The sequence below is a fragment of the Ammospiza caudacuta genome, chromosome 6, assembly GCF_027887145.1.
Source record: "Ammospiza caudacuta isolate bAmmCau1 chromosome 6, bAmmCau1.pri, whole genome shotgun sequence".
In the NCBI taxonomy this organism is placed as follows: domain Eukaryota; kingdom Metazoa; phylum Chordata; class Aves; order Passeriformes; family Passerellidae; genus Ammospiza; species Ammospiza caudacuta.
In genome coordinates, this window is record NC_080598.1 from 54287547 (window position 1) to 54301586 (window position 14040).

Genomic DNA, 14040 nt, shown 5'->3' on the forward strand with positions numbered 1-14040 from the left:
ATATTTGTTCTGGCAGTCCATTTAAAAATTGGGGTTTGGAAACTAGCTGGACTGGAAAATAGCTTTAGGAGGAAAATTGATTATATCAGGATCTCTGACGCCCGTGGCCTGTCATTTCCCTGCTCTCACCACACTGCTGCTGAACAGAGTTTTGCATTCTGGAGTTCACAGCACTCCAGTGTTTTACAAAACCTTTGCTTTACAGGCCATCAGTGCAGGCCCATCTGGGTAGGAGAGGTTTGGGGAAAGAGATTTCCTTCAAGTTCCGTCATGGGTGGAGCAAAATCTCATTGGTGCTGTGATTTTGTCAGCACCTCCCTCGACTGCACAAACACCAGCACAAGTCCTCCTGTGGTTAAAGGAGGGTGTGTGGAGGAATAAAAGCCTTAAGGCCAAACCAATTCTGGAATTGATGCATGCAAAACAACCTGTTTTCCATACAATATTTATGTCACAGAACAAGTTTGGTCACATTACCTCTGAAAGTTTATGCGCCCTGTCATAGTTCTTGCTGCACTGGAGAAGCTGAGCAGCTAAATTGCAGTCCTTCCTGTAGAGCTCCTGGAAAAAACAGAAAATAACCTCTTCTTTAAAGCTTGCAAAGTGCTTGTGGCTTTCAGCCTTTCTCCCATGCCAGATCAATCTTTTCAAAATTCACTTTGGGGACATTTGGAGCATACCTTGATTTCTAAACACAAGAAGATGCTTTGCTGTTTCTAGCACAATCTAGAGATATTTCCTCCTTTGCTCTGTGAGGGCTGATAAAATTACTAAGAATAAACTTTTGAGACCTGTTACAACAGAACAGTAATCTGCATTTCAGAGGATGGATATTTCCCATTAAGAACTGAATTCTATACTGTTAACATGCATGGTACTGTGAAGGCTAAAAACCCATGATCTTTTAAGCAAAAAAGAAAATTTTTATTGGGTATTATCCAGTTGAGCACTAAAATACTACTTTAGAAAGTGCTAAAATAATCTTATGAGACTGTGGGAGAAATTAATTACAAAAATATACATTGTGTTGATTTTTTTAAAAGGGAGACTCTTTCTCCTTTTGATATTTCTGGATGATTCCTGGCTCCTTTAATATCTTGCAGAATGCAGCTATAGAAATATATTAAATCTCACTGCAAATATTTGATGCTGCAGAATAGAATATTTTCACTGGGCAAGAAATCACCGTGAGAATTCCACACAAGGAAGGAGAGAATTTAAGCAAGCTTCTTATGCTATCTTGGTACTGAATGGCTTCCACAGTCTATTTAATGGGGAAATTCAGCACACAGATTTGCCCTTCACTTAAATTTGATTTAGCACACATGACTGTGTAACTGCATCCTTCAGCCAGTATCTCTGGCTCCCTGAAGGTAGGAGCTGTATTTTGTTTTTCCTTTTCATTATCTAGTTGCATTAAAACCAAGGTTGGCTTCAGAAACTGACTTTATAGGTGGGCAGAGATGAGATATGCAAAGCATGAAAGTGCTATGGGCACTGGGCTGTGTTAATCTGTAAAAATTAGTATGTGTTTGTAGACAAAAAGTGTGGAATACTGATATAATTTGGATTTTCTCTGATGTTGATGTCATAATTTTGTCGCACGCCAGTTTTTATGGCTACATTAATTCTCTTAAAAACTCATAAAGAAATTTTTTGTGAAAAAGAAAGTTCCTCTGTTTTAAAGGACAATTTTATGGTATTCTGTAATAAGAGAAGCAACAAGATGTTCTTGTGAGTCTTTCAGTGATGGGGATAGTTGTCCTGTGAACATTAGTTCATATTTTTTCACATTCAAGCACCTTTAGACACTTTTGTTTTGTGATTATTTTTCTCTATCTTTGTGAGATTTTATAAATGCCCTTTCTTCTTCAAATGTACGGTATTCATTTATGTGGATCTTAAATTTTATATTAGGACACACTATTTTCATTCCTGAAAAAGATCCCAAGAATTCAATTTAGAAGTAAACTCTGTTCCATGCGCATGTGACTTGGATATGTTGCATATACATTAAACCCAATATACATTGCTGCACAATGCACAGCACAGACAGGTACCCCGAGTCCCATATGGCATTCCCAGGCACGCAGAAATGGTGTCTCTCCAGAACCTAATCCTTTCTTCAAAAGCTCTGCGCCTCTCTTTCTGCTCTGTGGTTGTCATGGAGAGCACGAAAAGCATTGCTGACACTTTATTTTTAGCAGCTTTAAAAATTACTACAGAAAACATTACATGTGAGCTACATGTGCCACGTGTACTTTGTTCTCCACCTGCTGGGCCAAGCCATGTGCCTGGGGTGACCTTCTCTCCTTCAGTGTTTGCCTGAATGGAAACCAGCCACGTCTGTGGCAACTGGAACAGTGACTGGCAAATAATGCCAGAAGTGTTTCCCACAGTTTTAAATATGTTTTTGTATCAAAAGCATAATTTTATATTTCTGTCAGAAGAGAGAGAGAAAATATAATTGAAGAAAGAAACATTGCTGAGACAAAAACATTCTCCCCGCGTAGGATTCTTCAGTTTATCACTTCTGTGCTGTTAGGCATAATAGTGGTTTGTTTTGTAGTTCTTTATTTTAAAATTTGAAATATAACCTTTACTCTTATTAGTGATACTAGACATAATCATAGATTATCCTGAGGTGGAAGGGACCCACAAGGATCACCAAGTCCAACTCCTGGCCCTGCACATCCCCAAGAGTCACAGCTGTGGCTGAGAGCTTTGTACAAACATTTCTTGAGCTCTGTCAGGCTTGGGGCTGTGAGCACAGCCCTGGGGAGCTGCTCCAGAGCCCAGCCACCCTCTGGGGGAAGAACCTTTTCCTGACATCCAACCTAAATCTCCCCTGACTTAATTTCACGTCATTTTCTCAAGACCTGAAAGGGCAGAACTTTGTCCATGGGCCAACCCCAAGTCTGAAGAAGTGGTTCTGTTATTTGAGGCCTCTGGACCATATTCTAGTGCTCAGAGTAAAACTATGAGTACTGAAAACACCTCAAATTGGGGTTCAAGCCTGACTCCATGAAGTAGTGTAAATGGATGCATACTTAAAGGGAGATTTCTGCAACTTTCTTCCACCTCTATTTTGTCGCAGACATCTTTTCATGAAAAATCCTTTCCTTAGGATTTTTCCTCCTGAGAAGCTGAGAAGCCCCAGGAACAAAATGTAAATAATGGTTATCTGCTGCTGTGGAATGCAACAGGTGGATCTGTTTGTGGATCTAATGTGGATGTTTGTTTAATGGCCAATTAATGGCCAATTAATGGCCAATCACAGCCCAGCTGGCTCGGGCTCTCTGTCTGAGCCACAAACCTTTGTTATTCTTTCTGATTCTATTCTTAGCTAGCTTATCTGATGAAACCTTTTCTTCTATTCTTTTAGCACAGTTTTAATGTAATATAGATCATAAAATAATAAACCAAGCCTTCTGAAAGAGGGAGTCAACATTCTCGTCTCTTCCCTCATCCGAAAACCCCTGTGAACACCGTCACACTATTTTAAATCAAAAATAACTCCACTGATTTCAAGTGAATTAATTTGGAGTTGTCCCTGTGCTTCCAAAACCTGGATGTAGCCCATTACTTTTACCACACTCCATTACTTATAGCTGTTAGAGTTATAAAGTAACTCTTTCAACTCAGCTTCTGTGAAAGTTAGGGGTCAGATTGGGAACTTTTTACTTCAGTTAGAAAGCTGTTAATTGCACAGGCAGAGTTCACATCAACAGGCATTTTAATGAGACTAAATGCTCCCAGCTATGATTAAGAGTTCATGTGAAATATGGGAAGATTGAATGTAAGATGCTGGAAAATAAGTGCTAACAGAAACATGTCTTCTGCAGATGAATTTTTTATTAAATGTGGAAGGAATGGCACAATAATGAACTAAATGCCTGCAATATTCCTCTCTTTGCTGTCTTTGTAGGTTTGTCTCAGGAAGGATTTAATGAGCTTGTTGCCAGCTGTGCTACTCATGCCATTTTTCAGTAGTGTTTAATGAGATGGAGGGTGACAATTTTCAGAGATGTTCCCTGCTTTGTCCCACACAGAGACAGGCACATTTTACACATGAGCAGCTGCTGGGAGAGCCTGGCTCCTGCTCCCTGGTCTGAGTGACCAGGCTGGGTCAGTCCTGCCTGCTGCCAGCAAAGCTGGATTGTGCTGGGCCTTTTGGGGACAAAAGACTAAAAGATCAAAGAATGGCAGGAAATTTTGGGCTCTACTCTGTGCCTGAAATCCTTCTGATGAGTCCCCACTCCCTACACGTGTCACTGCAACAGCTCTGACCATGTGCTTGCACCAGTTTGCTGCACTGATGGCAAAATCAATGTGGGAATATTGCCATCTCTTAGAATATTTTTTCATCAGTTTCAGGCTAGACGTAAGGGAAAAAATATCAATGAAAAGTCTTACCACAACCTCATAGCATAAGAGCTGGATTTACAAAATGATGGGAACAAACAAACAAACAAGAATTTTAACTGTTGAGGTGACTGGTTACATTTTATACAAACATAAAATACTATAATTTCATGGGAAGTGCAAGACCCAATTTGTTTCTGAATATAATCTCAAAATGAATAATTAAATACTTACATTGTCTTCTGACAACTTATCTATTGTCACCTTGGCTTCTATTAAGTGATTATTGAGTGCAATTATTTCATGGCTCAAAGCCCGTTTTTCCTCTTCATAATGTTGACCCTGCATAGAAAATGGAGTAGTCAGTGTTTTTCTACTGTCAGAATATTTCAGATAAAGGTCCACTGGTTGATGTCATTCTCAAATCCAGAGAAAAGCACAACAGACCAAAATTTATTTTTTCTTTCTTCCTGCCCCACCCTTATTTATTTTCTCCATTATTTTGCTTAGGAGATGAGGTGGAGTTCTTTACAACTAAGGAGGTCAGACTGAGCTCATTTAGGAACCTTCACAGAAGGCTCCAGTTAGCCTGTGCAAAAGCATTCTATTGAGCATCAATCATTAATGCATCCCTTCTTAGTCACAGGACACGGTCTCCAACATGAAAGGGACTGGAGCTGCTCTTTTACTACAAGAATGTTTCTCTTATGCTATTATTTCCCATCCTCATAAGGAAGGAAGAAAAATATTTAAACAGAAAAGCAGTTGTGTTTGAGCCAAGCTCATTTTAGCTGTTGACTGTTCTGGCTGATTTAAAATCCCTGATCAGGGTTGTTCATTCCTCAAGGTGAATATTTACCTGATTGTAGGGTTAGCACTCATTAGCAGAACACAGTCCACTGTGGCATATCAGGAAAATAGTCTGATTCAAATTTCTTTCTGCCCACTAATTTAATCTTGTTACTAGTAGGATGTAACTCTTTATTATAAATGCAAAGAGATCAATGGAAGGAATGAAATGCCAGTGGCCCTTCCCACCTTTTGTTTCATTTTGATACACAGTGCTTCTCGTACTGCTTCTTGTATTAAAAATCATTGTGTACAGTTGTTTATACCCTGCCTCCAGCCTTACATTGTTGTTAAAAAGTATGGCAGCTTCTGAATGCCCTGAGATCAAGGCATCCTCTGTGCACCCAGAGCTGCAAAACGAAGGTTTGAAAAACATCTTGGGTGTGTTTTAGAAAGATACATTTTCATAAGAGCAGAAAGTAGGGTAAACCCTAATACATGTCTGTTTTGTTTAGTGAACTCAATCCAGTGACAAATTCACAATCTCAGTGGTGCTGAGCAATAGGACAAGAGGCAACAGGTGGAAACTGTTGGGAACAGGTGGGACATGGGAAGTTCACCTGAATATGAGGAAGGAGTTCTGTACTGTGAGGGTGGCTGAGCAATGGAGCACGGTGCCCATAGAAGCTGAGGAGATATTAAAAATCACCCTGGACACCATTCTATGTGAAGTGCCCCAGAGTACTCTCTTTGAGCACGGAGATTGGACCAGATCTCCAAGTGGATCTAGTGGATCCATTTCACTAGAAGAGAAATGGTCCCTTCCAACCTCAACCATTCTGTGATTCTGTGGATGTCACTTCCCATTTTTAGTTGTGAAGGACTGAAATTTCCCAAATGCCATATTGCCAGGGTCACACAAAAATCTTCTATCAACACACACTTGACATTGTCAGCTAATTGACAGCAATGGGAATTGGGTGTTTTGAAGTCCGAATGAATACCAAGGTTAATTATCCAGCTGCAAAGCACCAGCCTGTATTAAAGGAGGGTGATTAAATTGGAAGTGGCAGTTCTCATCCTAAGCTGCTATTTAAAGAAAAACACCTTCTCAAATGGTCTAAGCAAACCCACAGCTTGCTTTAAAGCGTGCAGATGTGATTGAGGTGTCTTTGTGAAGGTGTGGGCTGGCCTGTTTCAGTGTCAGTTCTCTGTGGACTGTCTGTTCCCAGCTGATGCCAGCCCTCTGTCCAGGCTTGACACCTCTCCCCTCCTTGTTCCCATTGATCAGCACTCCTGCCTGGGGACTCCTCATGGAAGGCCAAAATGCAGCTTTGAGAGCTTGCAAGGCTCCAACCTCAGTGCTTTTAACCAGACACAGGGCCATGTTTTTAATTAGGCAGAGCAACGTGGTTTTATATGAGACCCTTAACTCTCGTTGATTTTATAGTGAACTAAACAACCAGGCACTTTGTAAACCTCCTGGCCATCTGTGCACCTCTAAAAATCTGTCTCCTTTGAGACTGTGACTGAAGATTACATTTTCAGAGGTATTTAGCTGTGTAATGAGGTAGACAAGTGACTACCTAAGTACCCACAAAAAATATGTCCCCTCAATTTTCGAAGTAATTTCATGCTTTTGAAGGATCCAGGTCCACTGAGTACAGACGTAATCTTCCAAATAACCACTTGTAAGGAAGATTTTTTCAGTCCTTGTATGACAAGTTGTCATACCAGGACAGCTGATTTGTAGAACTCTGTTGCTCTAAATCACTCCGATCTCAGTAACTGCTGCTCTTGCCTAGCCAAATTGAACTTTACTCATTCTATTTTGCAGTTCAGGAGAGAATATCTGATCAAGGATTTATAGTTTTCAGGAGAGAAACTAATAAGGCAGCAGATTCAGGCATTGGAAGCACTACTTTCCACTGCATTTGAGTAACGCTGAATCCGTCTGAATTATGATTTCATTTTATTTTATTTCATTTATGATAACATTTGGATGACGTTTCCCAGACTTTTTATCTGCTCAAGTGTGACTTTTAAAGGTATTCTATATTTATTGAAGTGTAAAACTTGCCTCAGTTCAGATTTATGCTGTACAGGTCAGCAGGTGGACACCAAAGTAATAAACACCTCAGCAGTGCTGTGGAGAAGAGGGAATAAGAAGGAAAGGCCAGTCCCAATCTTCTCCATCATTATCAGTTCACATCTTTCTCTTGAAATCAGTGCCATTGACAAGAGCAAAGAGTCTGTTTCAATGTGGCAAAATGAGGCAGCCTAAAGGTGGGCAGGACACTCAAATTCTTTGGCATATCAGCCACACACTGTGTGTCCATCTTGGGAAGTTCAGGGCTTCAGGCAGGCATTATCGAGGCTCAGTGGTGGCAACAAGAGGAAAAAGGCTTAATCCTGACACCATCTATGGGAGAGCAGTGCAGCTGGAAGAGACAGGATGGTGGTGTTGGATCACTGCATTAGAAGGATTGCTGGTCACTGGGGCTGCATCTTTGAGCTCTCCACTTGGACTCAAGCAATCATTTTCAGCATCAGATGTCAGAGAGGCATGAAAGGAGGATGGGAATCATAATATCAATGCTATGATCATGAGTTACAAATATAAATGCTTATTTTACTTGTAACCACTTTTGGCAGATCCCTCTATTTCTGGTAGCTCATAGAAGCTTGGTCCTCCTACTCTGCCATAAGGCTTGTGACCCCTCCTCCCTGCTTTTGGCGCTGCTTTCTGCTCTGCAGGTGCTGACACCCAATCTCTCCAAACTCAGTAGTGAATTAAATCAGTGCTGTTATTGATGTGCCAATAGCTTGCAGCTGGGCTGAGGTTTCCTGAAGTCCACTCCAAAATGCCAGAGCTACAGGCTGCAGTGGGCTGAGTGGCTGCTGGATCCTTGCTCAGAAATCTTTGTTGAGTCAGCTCTGAGCATCTTCTGCCCCCCTCATCCCCTGACACAGAGCCAGCACACGAGAACACAGCTCTCTAGTGTCTGACTAACACAAGAGAGCTACAGTCATGTGCCCACATCTGAGTCACATCACATTTGTTCTGCTGGGTGAACCCAGCAGTCACAGCACCGAGGCTGAGGGCACCTTGCTCCTATCCTGGATTTAGCATGACCCTCAGTGCATCCTTATCAGATCTGAGGAAGGGATTGAATAACTGTTCTTCACAAAGGAACCAAGTTATATAATAAAATATATAATAATCTCTGTCTGGAACCCTAGGGCCTTTTTTATAATTTGCATCTATCACAGTGAAAACATCCCTCATATATTTATAGATCCATAAAAATATAAGTTGATGCTTTCAGAAGTGTTTGGTGCTATCTAGTCCCTACAACTAAAATCTAAGTGAGGTGAAAAGAATTTTGCTAGGTTGATTCAGCATGAAATAATTAATAGAATCATTTGTTAATTTTAAAAGTAACAAAAGCTGGATGAAAAGATTTGATTATCTTGCATATTAGTGGATCCATAAAGGTTACTACTCTAGTCCTTCAGCAGAAATGGGCAGGCTAAAAGTTCTCTCTGGTAATCTTTCAGCCTCCCTTCATTGTTTCCAGCAGATGGAGGGTGTCCTACCCTGAGCAGTGTCAGCCCATTAGTCAAGGCTTGGCTGCTTGCTCTGGTCTCTGCTGTCCTGAGGGAGCTCTGGTGTGTAAAGTCCTTTGGAAACCAGACTCAGATTTGCAAATGGGAAGTGCTGGTCTGTGGAAATGTCAGACCTTTCAAACATGGCAAAGTAAATCTTGATGCTCCTGTAAGGAATGTTTCCGTGGATGCAATTTTCAATGCTACACTGACAATAATGTAATGGTAGTGCTGACCAGCAAGGTATTAGTGGGCAGCATATTCCTTTGGGAATACTTCTTAATTAGTAATGCCCAAATGATAGACAGAAAGAGAGGGAGAGACTTTTTCTGTTACAAATACCACCAGAGTGATACTGGTGTTCCATCTTGAATGCCTTGACAGAGGTTTACTACAGTGGTTTTGGATGAGGAATACAGGCAGAATTTTGTTCCCTTTATTCTCTACTACTCGACTTGTCCAGGAGGAAAGTAACACTCCAATAGGAGAATTTCCCCATCTTTGTGGGCCAGTGTAACACTGCTAACTCAGTACTTTTCTCCTAGACCAGCAGTAACAGTGTTTTCACTGCTCATGCTTTGAGGTATCTGCTAAGAAAGGCAGGGGGTTGACTGTGGATTGTAGTCAGCAAACAAGGGCTGACTTTACAACTGGGGATGAGTTTTCAAAACAAACTCTGTGTGTTTTATGGTGATATTTTATAACCTCATTGAAATCATCCTATGAAGGACAAAACTGAGCAGCTGAGGATGACAAACTGGGAGGAGTGGCTGGTACAGCAGTGGGTGGTGCTGCTCTGCCCAGGGACCTCACAGGCTGCAGAAATGGCCTGACAGGACTAAATGAATTTCAACAAGGAGACGTGCAAAATCCTGCACCTGGGGAGAACAACCCCTTGCACCAACGCATGCTTGGGGCCACACAGCATATCCTGCAGCTTTTCAGAAAAGGATTGGGAGGTCCTGGTGGGAAACTAGTTGAGCACAAGCCTCCAGTGTGTTTCCTTGCTGCAAAGAGGGCCAGAGGTAACCCTGGGCTGCATTAGGCAGTGCTGCCAGCAAGCTGAGAAAGATGATTCCTCCTTTCAGCACTGCTGTGGCCACACCCAGAGCACTGTGTCCAGTTCAGGTTTCTCAGTACAAGTGGATAAAGATTTACTGGAGAGAGTCTTAGAAATGGCCAGGAAGACAAGGGATTGGAGCATCTCTGTTCTTAGGAAAGACTGAGAGAGCTGGGACTGTTTAGCCTGGAGAAAACACAGCTTGAGTGGGATCTCATCAAACGTGGATAAATATCCAAAGGGAGGGTGCAAAGAGGACAGAGCCAGGCTCTATTCAGAGGTGCCCAGTGACAGGACAAGAAGCAATGGGCAAAATACCAGAGGCACAACACACGAAACTTTAGCAGTGCCATCTGAACATGGAAAACTCTTAAACTGTTGAGGGTGACTGAGCACTGAAAAATGTTGCCCAGAGATATTGTAGTTTCCACTCCTGGAGATATTAAAAAACTGTCTGGACATGGTCCTTGATGACCCGCTGTGGGTGTAGGAACAGACAGTTTGAAGCAGATGATGCCCAGATATCCCTTCAGACCTCAGCCTGTGAGTTCTGTAATGTATGGCTACCACATCTCACTGGACTGCTGGGATCACTGGGGTGGTTATGATATGATAGTTTAAATTTCTGTTATTAGCAAATGCTGATACCTGCTTATAAGTAAATGCTCTTATTGTTATGGAGAGATGATTTAATAAACACTTAATACATCTCTAGGTCCTAATAAAATTGAGAACAAGTATGCATGGAAGTTTACTTATGTTTTTCCCTGGCATTCAATCAAGGCTTCAAACAGACCCCAGATTTGACTTGGTGTGTGTGAATGCCTGCCTTCTGGAGTCAGTGATGCAACATCTAGTTATTAGTGATAATTACAGCAATCATGGAGGACGTGAGTGTGTTATCTACCATGAAGAAAGGGCCCCCAGATGCCCTGTGCATTCCCAGTTATCGTTCAATGACAGCACTTCAGTGATGAGTGAGGATGAATTTGTTTTATAGCATCTGTCAGTACATATCTTGTATTCTGCTGAGAAATCAATAAAAAACAGCCATTCTTTGTGGAGTGGAAGATTGGGAGTTTATGCAATGGTCTTTCCCACCAAATGTGGAAAATGTTCACTGTTGCAGAGGGTACTAATGTGAGTTATTTCAAGGTTAGGTGAAATAAACTCTTCCTCTCATGCAGGTGTGTCATGGTCTCAGCTGAGCAAGGCAGTGCTCAAGCCAAGGGACCTCTTATCTTGTAAGCAGAGTCTTAAATAGAAACATGTGTGGTGATGGGCTTGGCTAGGCCAGGGTTATAGCCAACAAGGTAAATAAAATGAGAATGAGAAATGTGGTGGAAATAAAACCCTTTTTCTTCCTGTAACTCTGAAAGTTAACAGCTGCTCAATTTGCAGCACTTCCCTGCAGACCATATGCATAACTTGTTTTATCAATTGGCTCATAAAAAAGAAAAAGATGGTTTAAATTTGCAGGAATTACTGGATATTCTCTGCAGCAATTCCTGATTTTAAGCATGTTAGTTTCTGCTCTGCAGATCTTCATGTTTTTATGGCAGATGATGTGCAGGCAGATGTGCCTGTTTATGGATGCTCTGTGTGAGTTTATCTGCCAGGGAAGAGCAGTGGATATCCCCTGTCACACTCACTTGCACCCATGGGCAGGAACTGTAATAAAAAGAGTGAACTGACAAGATCAGAAGAGCAAATAATAATGAAAGACTTTTCAATGAGTAATGAGATTGTATCAACTGATACCAGTTCTCTACATGATCCTTGGGGTGCAGGATTTGGTGCTGATAATTGCAGCATGAAAGCAACATTTAATACACATTAAATTTTTAGTTTTACTTCTCTGCATAACAATCTTATTTTGGTTTAGCAGTAAAATGAGTATCCAAAGGAGCTGTTCACTTACAGATTCACTGAACCCACAAATCTATTTAAGAATGTGCATCTTTACAAGCAATGGAGGAAAAGAGCCAAATGTTTTGCAGATTTATGAGGTAATTCTTTATCAAGTTACAAACAAAACTGCAGGGATGTGTAGGGATGTAGAGGCTGTGGCAGCATCCTGATTGCACTTCATCATATACCACTGTCTCATCTTTGCTTTCCACAGCAGTAATCCCCAGGACACCCATCCTTGTCTCAATACCTCTTCAAAATGCTAATAGAGCCTGGCTTTCAGGAATTCTGCTACATTATGGTAAGGAGCAATGACTAATTCATTATATTTATCCTAAAGAATATCAGATATTTATTTAAAGTGATTTTCTGTTGCCAAGCTGCCAAGGTTGCAGACAAGGCTGCATTCTTCAGAGACAAATGTATGGCACCATGGATTTGAAAATACTCATTTTTATGGGCAGGTCAGAGAAAATATGTTGTTGATGTGTCTTTTGCCGTAGGCTTTACCTACTGCAAAAATCTATGTCATGTTGGAGCTCTTCCACATAAAGAAGAGAGTGGCAAGAACATTATTCCAATGTGACAGGCCTTTCTCATGATGAACACATGGGATAAAAGGAAGTGACAGATATATGGCTCTTGGGTTGGCTCAGGAGGAGACTGGATTGTCTGTCCTTGCCCACAGTTGAATTTAAAAAGAAAAAATATTTTTTAGTTCCTTCTAGGAGCTCAGAAAAATAATTTAAAATAATTACATGGCCATAGTGCAACGAAAGGACTGGAGACTTCAGCAGTGGTAAGCAGCAAAACATTTTGCAAAAAGAAAAAGAAAATGTGTGAATGGGTAGAAAAGGAGAAGTTCTCTGCTGCAGGCCACACAAGATGGGCTCTTCAGCCTTGTAGCTTAAAGCTGTCACTCTGAGAACTGGTTGCCTGACACTCAACCTTTCCAGCCACAAGGGCTCCTCTGTGGAAATGGAGAAGTTACTGGAGACTTCTTAAATGAACTACATAGATGGTGTAGAAAGAGGAAGTGGCATTAATTTCTAGGAGTAAAATGATCTAGGAGGACAAATGTCATGCTCTGAATTTTGGAATATTCATTCATATTAATTGCAGATTATTTTAATATGCAAGTGAATTCTAATTAGAGTTGACTACCTAAACAAGGACAATTTCCCAACCAAATAAAAATAGTAAGGGCTAGATTATTTACAGTACTTTACTCTTTAATAATTTGTTCTGCTCTAGGAATTTTGAAATTCACATTTCCTGTCACCTTTTGACACTTTCTTTCAATAATGAGTTGTTTAGAAGAAAACTTCAAGCCCCTTCCTTTCCCCCTGTGACTAAAGGTTTATCTAAATGCTCTCTTGGGAGATAAAGTATTTCTCTCTCAGAAGATTTTTCTCTGCTGTATCACAGTGCTGTGGCAAGGCTGGCTTTCCCTCTCTGGGTTCACGCTTGCACCTGAGAGCAGTGCCAAGTCCTGCACTTCGGCCACAATAACCCCCTGCAGTGTTATAGGCTGGGCACGGTGTGGCTGGACAGTGCTCAGGTGGAAAGGGACCTGGGGGTGCTGGTGACAGTCGGCTGGACACGAGCCAGCAGCGTGCCCAGGTGGCCATAAGGCCAAGGGCATCCTGGCCAGTATCAGGAATGGAGTGGCCAGCAGGAGCAGGGAGGTCATTCTGCCCCTGTACTCGGCACTGGTGAGGCCTCACCTGGAGTATTGCATCCAGTTCTGGGCCCCTCACTTTAGGAGGGACATTGAGGTGCTTGAGTGTGTCCAAAGGAGAACAATGAGGCTGGTGAGGGGCTTGGAACACAAGCCGTATGAAGAACGACTGAGGGAGCTGGGGTTGTTCAGCCTGGAGAAAAGGAGACTCAGGGGTGACCTCATCACTCTCTTCAACTCCCTGAAGGGTGGCTGTGGTGAGCTGGGGGTCAGTCTCTTTCTCCGGGCAACAACAGACAGAACAAGAGGACACAGTCTCAAGCTGTGCCAAGGGAGATACAGGCTAGAATTAAGGAGGAAGCTTTTCACAGAAAGAGTGGTCAAATACTGGAATCATCTACCCAGGGAGGTGGTGGAGTCACCATCCCTCGATATGTTTAAAAAAATACTGGATGTGGTCTTGGTGCCATGATCTAGTTGAGGTGTTAGAACATGGGTTAGACTCGATGATGTTAAAGGTCTCTTCCAACCTAGAAATTCTGCGTGATTCTGTGTGAGAGCCCAGGGTCTGTTCCTGCAGTGAAGGGCTGTGCTGAGCTGGGTTTGTGCCCAAGCCCTGCTGGGA

The 14040-nt window shown here is 41.8% G+C and overlaps 1 protein-coding gene across 1 annotated transcript in view; it reads right to left on the minus strand.

Moving 5' to 3' along the window:
- The window catches only part of BEGAIN (brain enriched guanylate kinase associated), a 149939-nt gene that overhangs the window by 4584 nt on the left and 131315 nt on the right, over positions 1 to 14040 (minus strand). Inside the window, exons 7-8 of the mRNA XM_058807436.1 lie at positions 4600 to 4707; positions 478 to 561 (exon numbers count right to left, since the gene is read on the minus strand). Of these exons, the coding sequence (XP_058663419.1) occupies positions 478 to 561; positions 4600 to 4707 (192 nt within the window). The remainder of the gene's footprint in view (positions 1 to 477; positions 562 to 4599; positions 4708 to 14040) is intronic.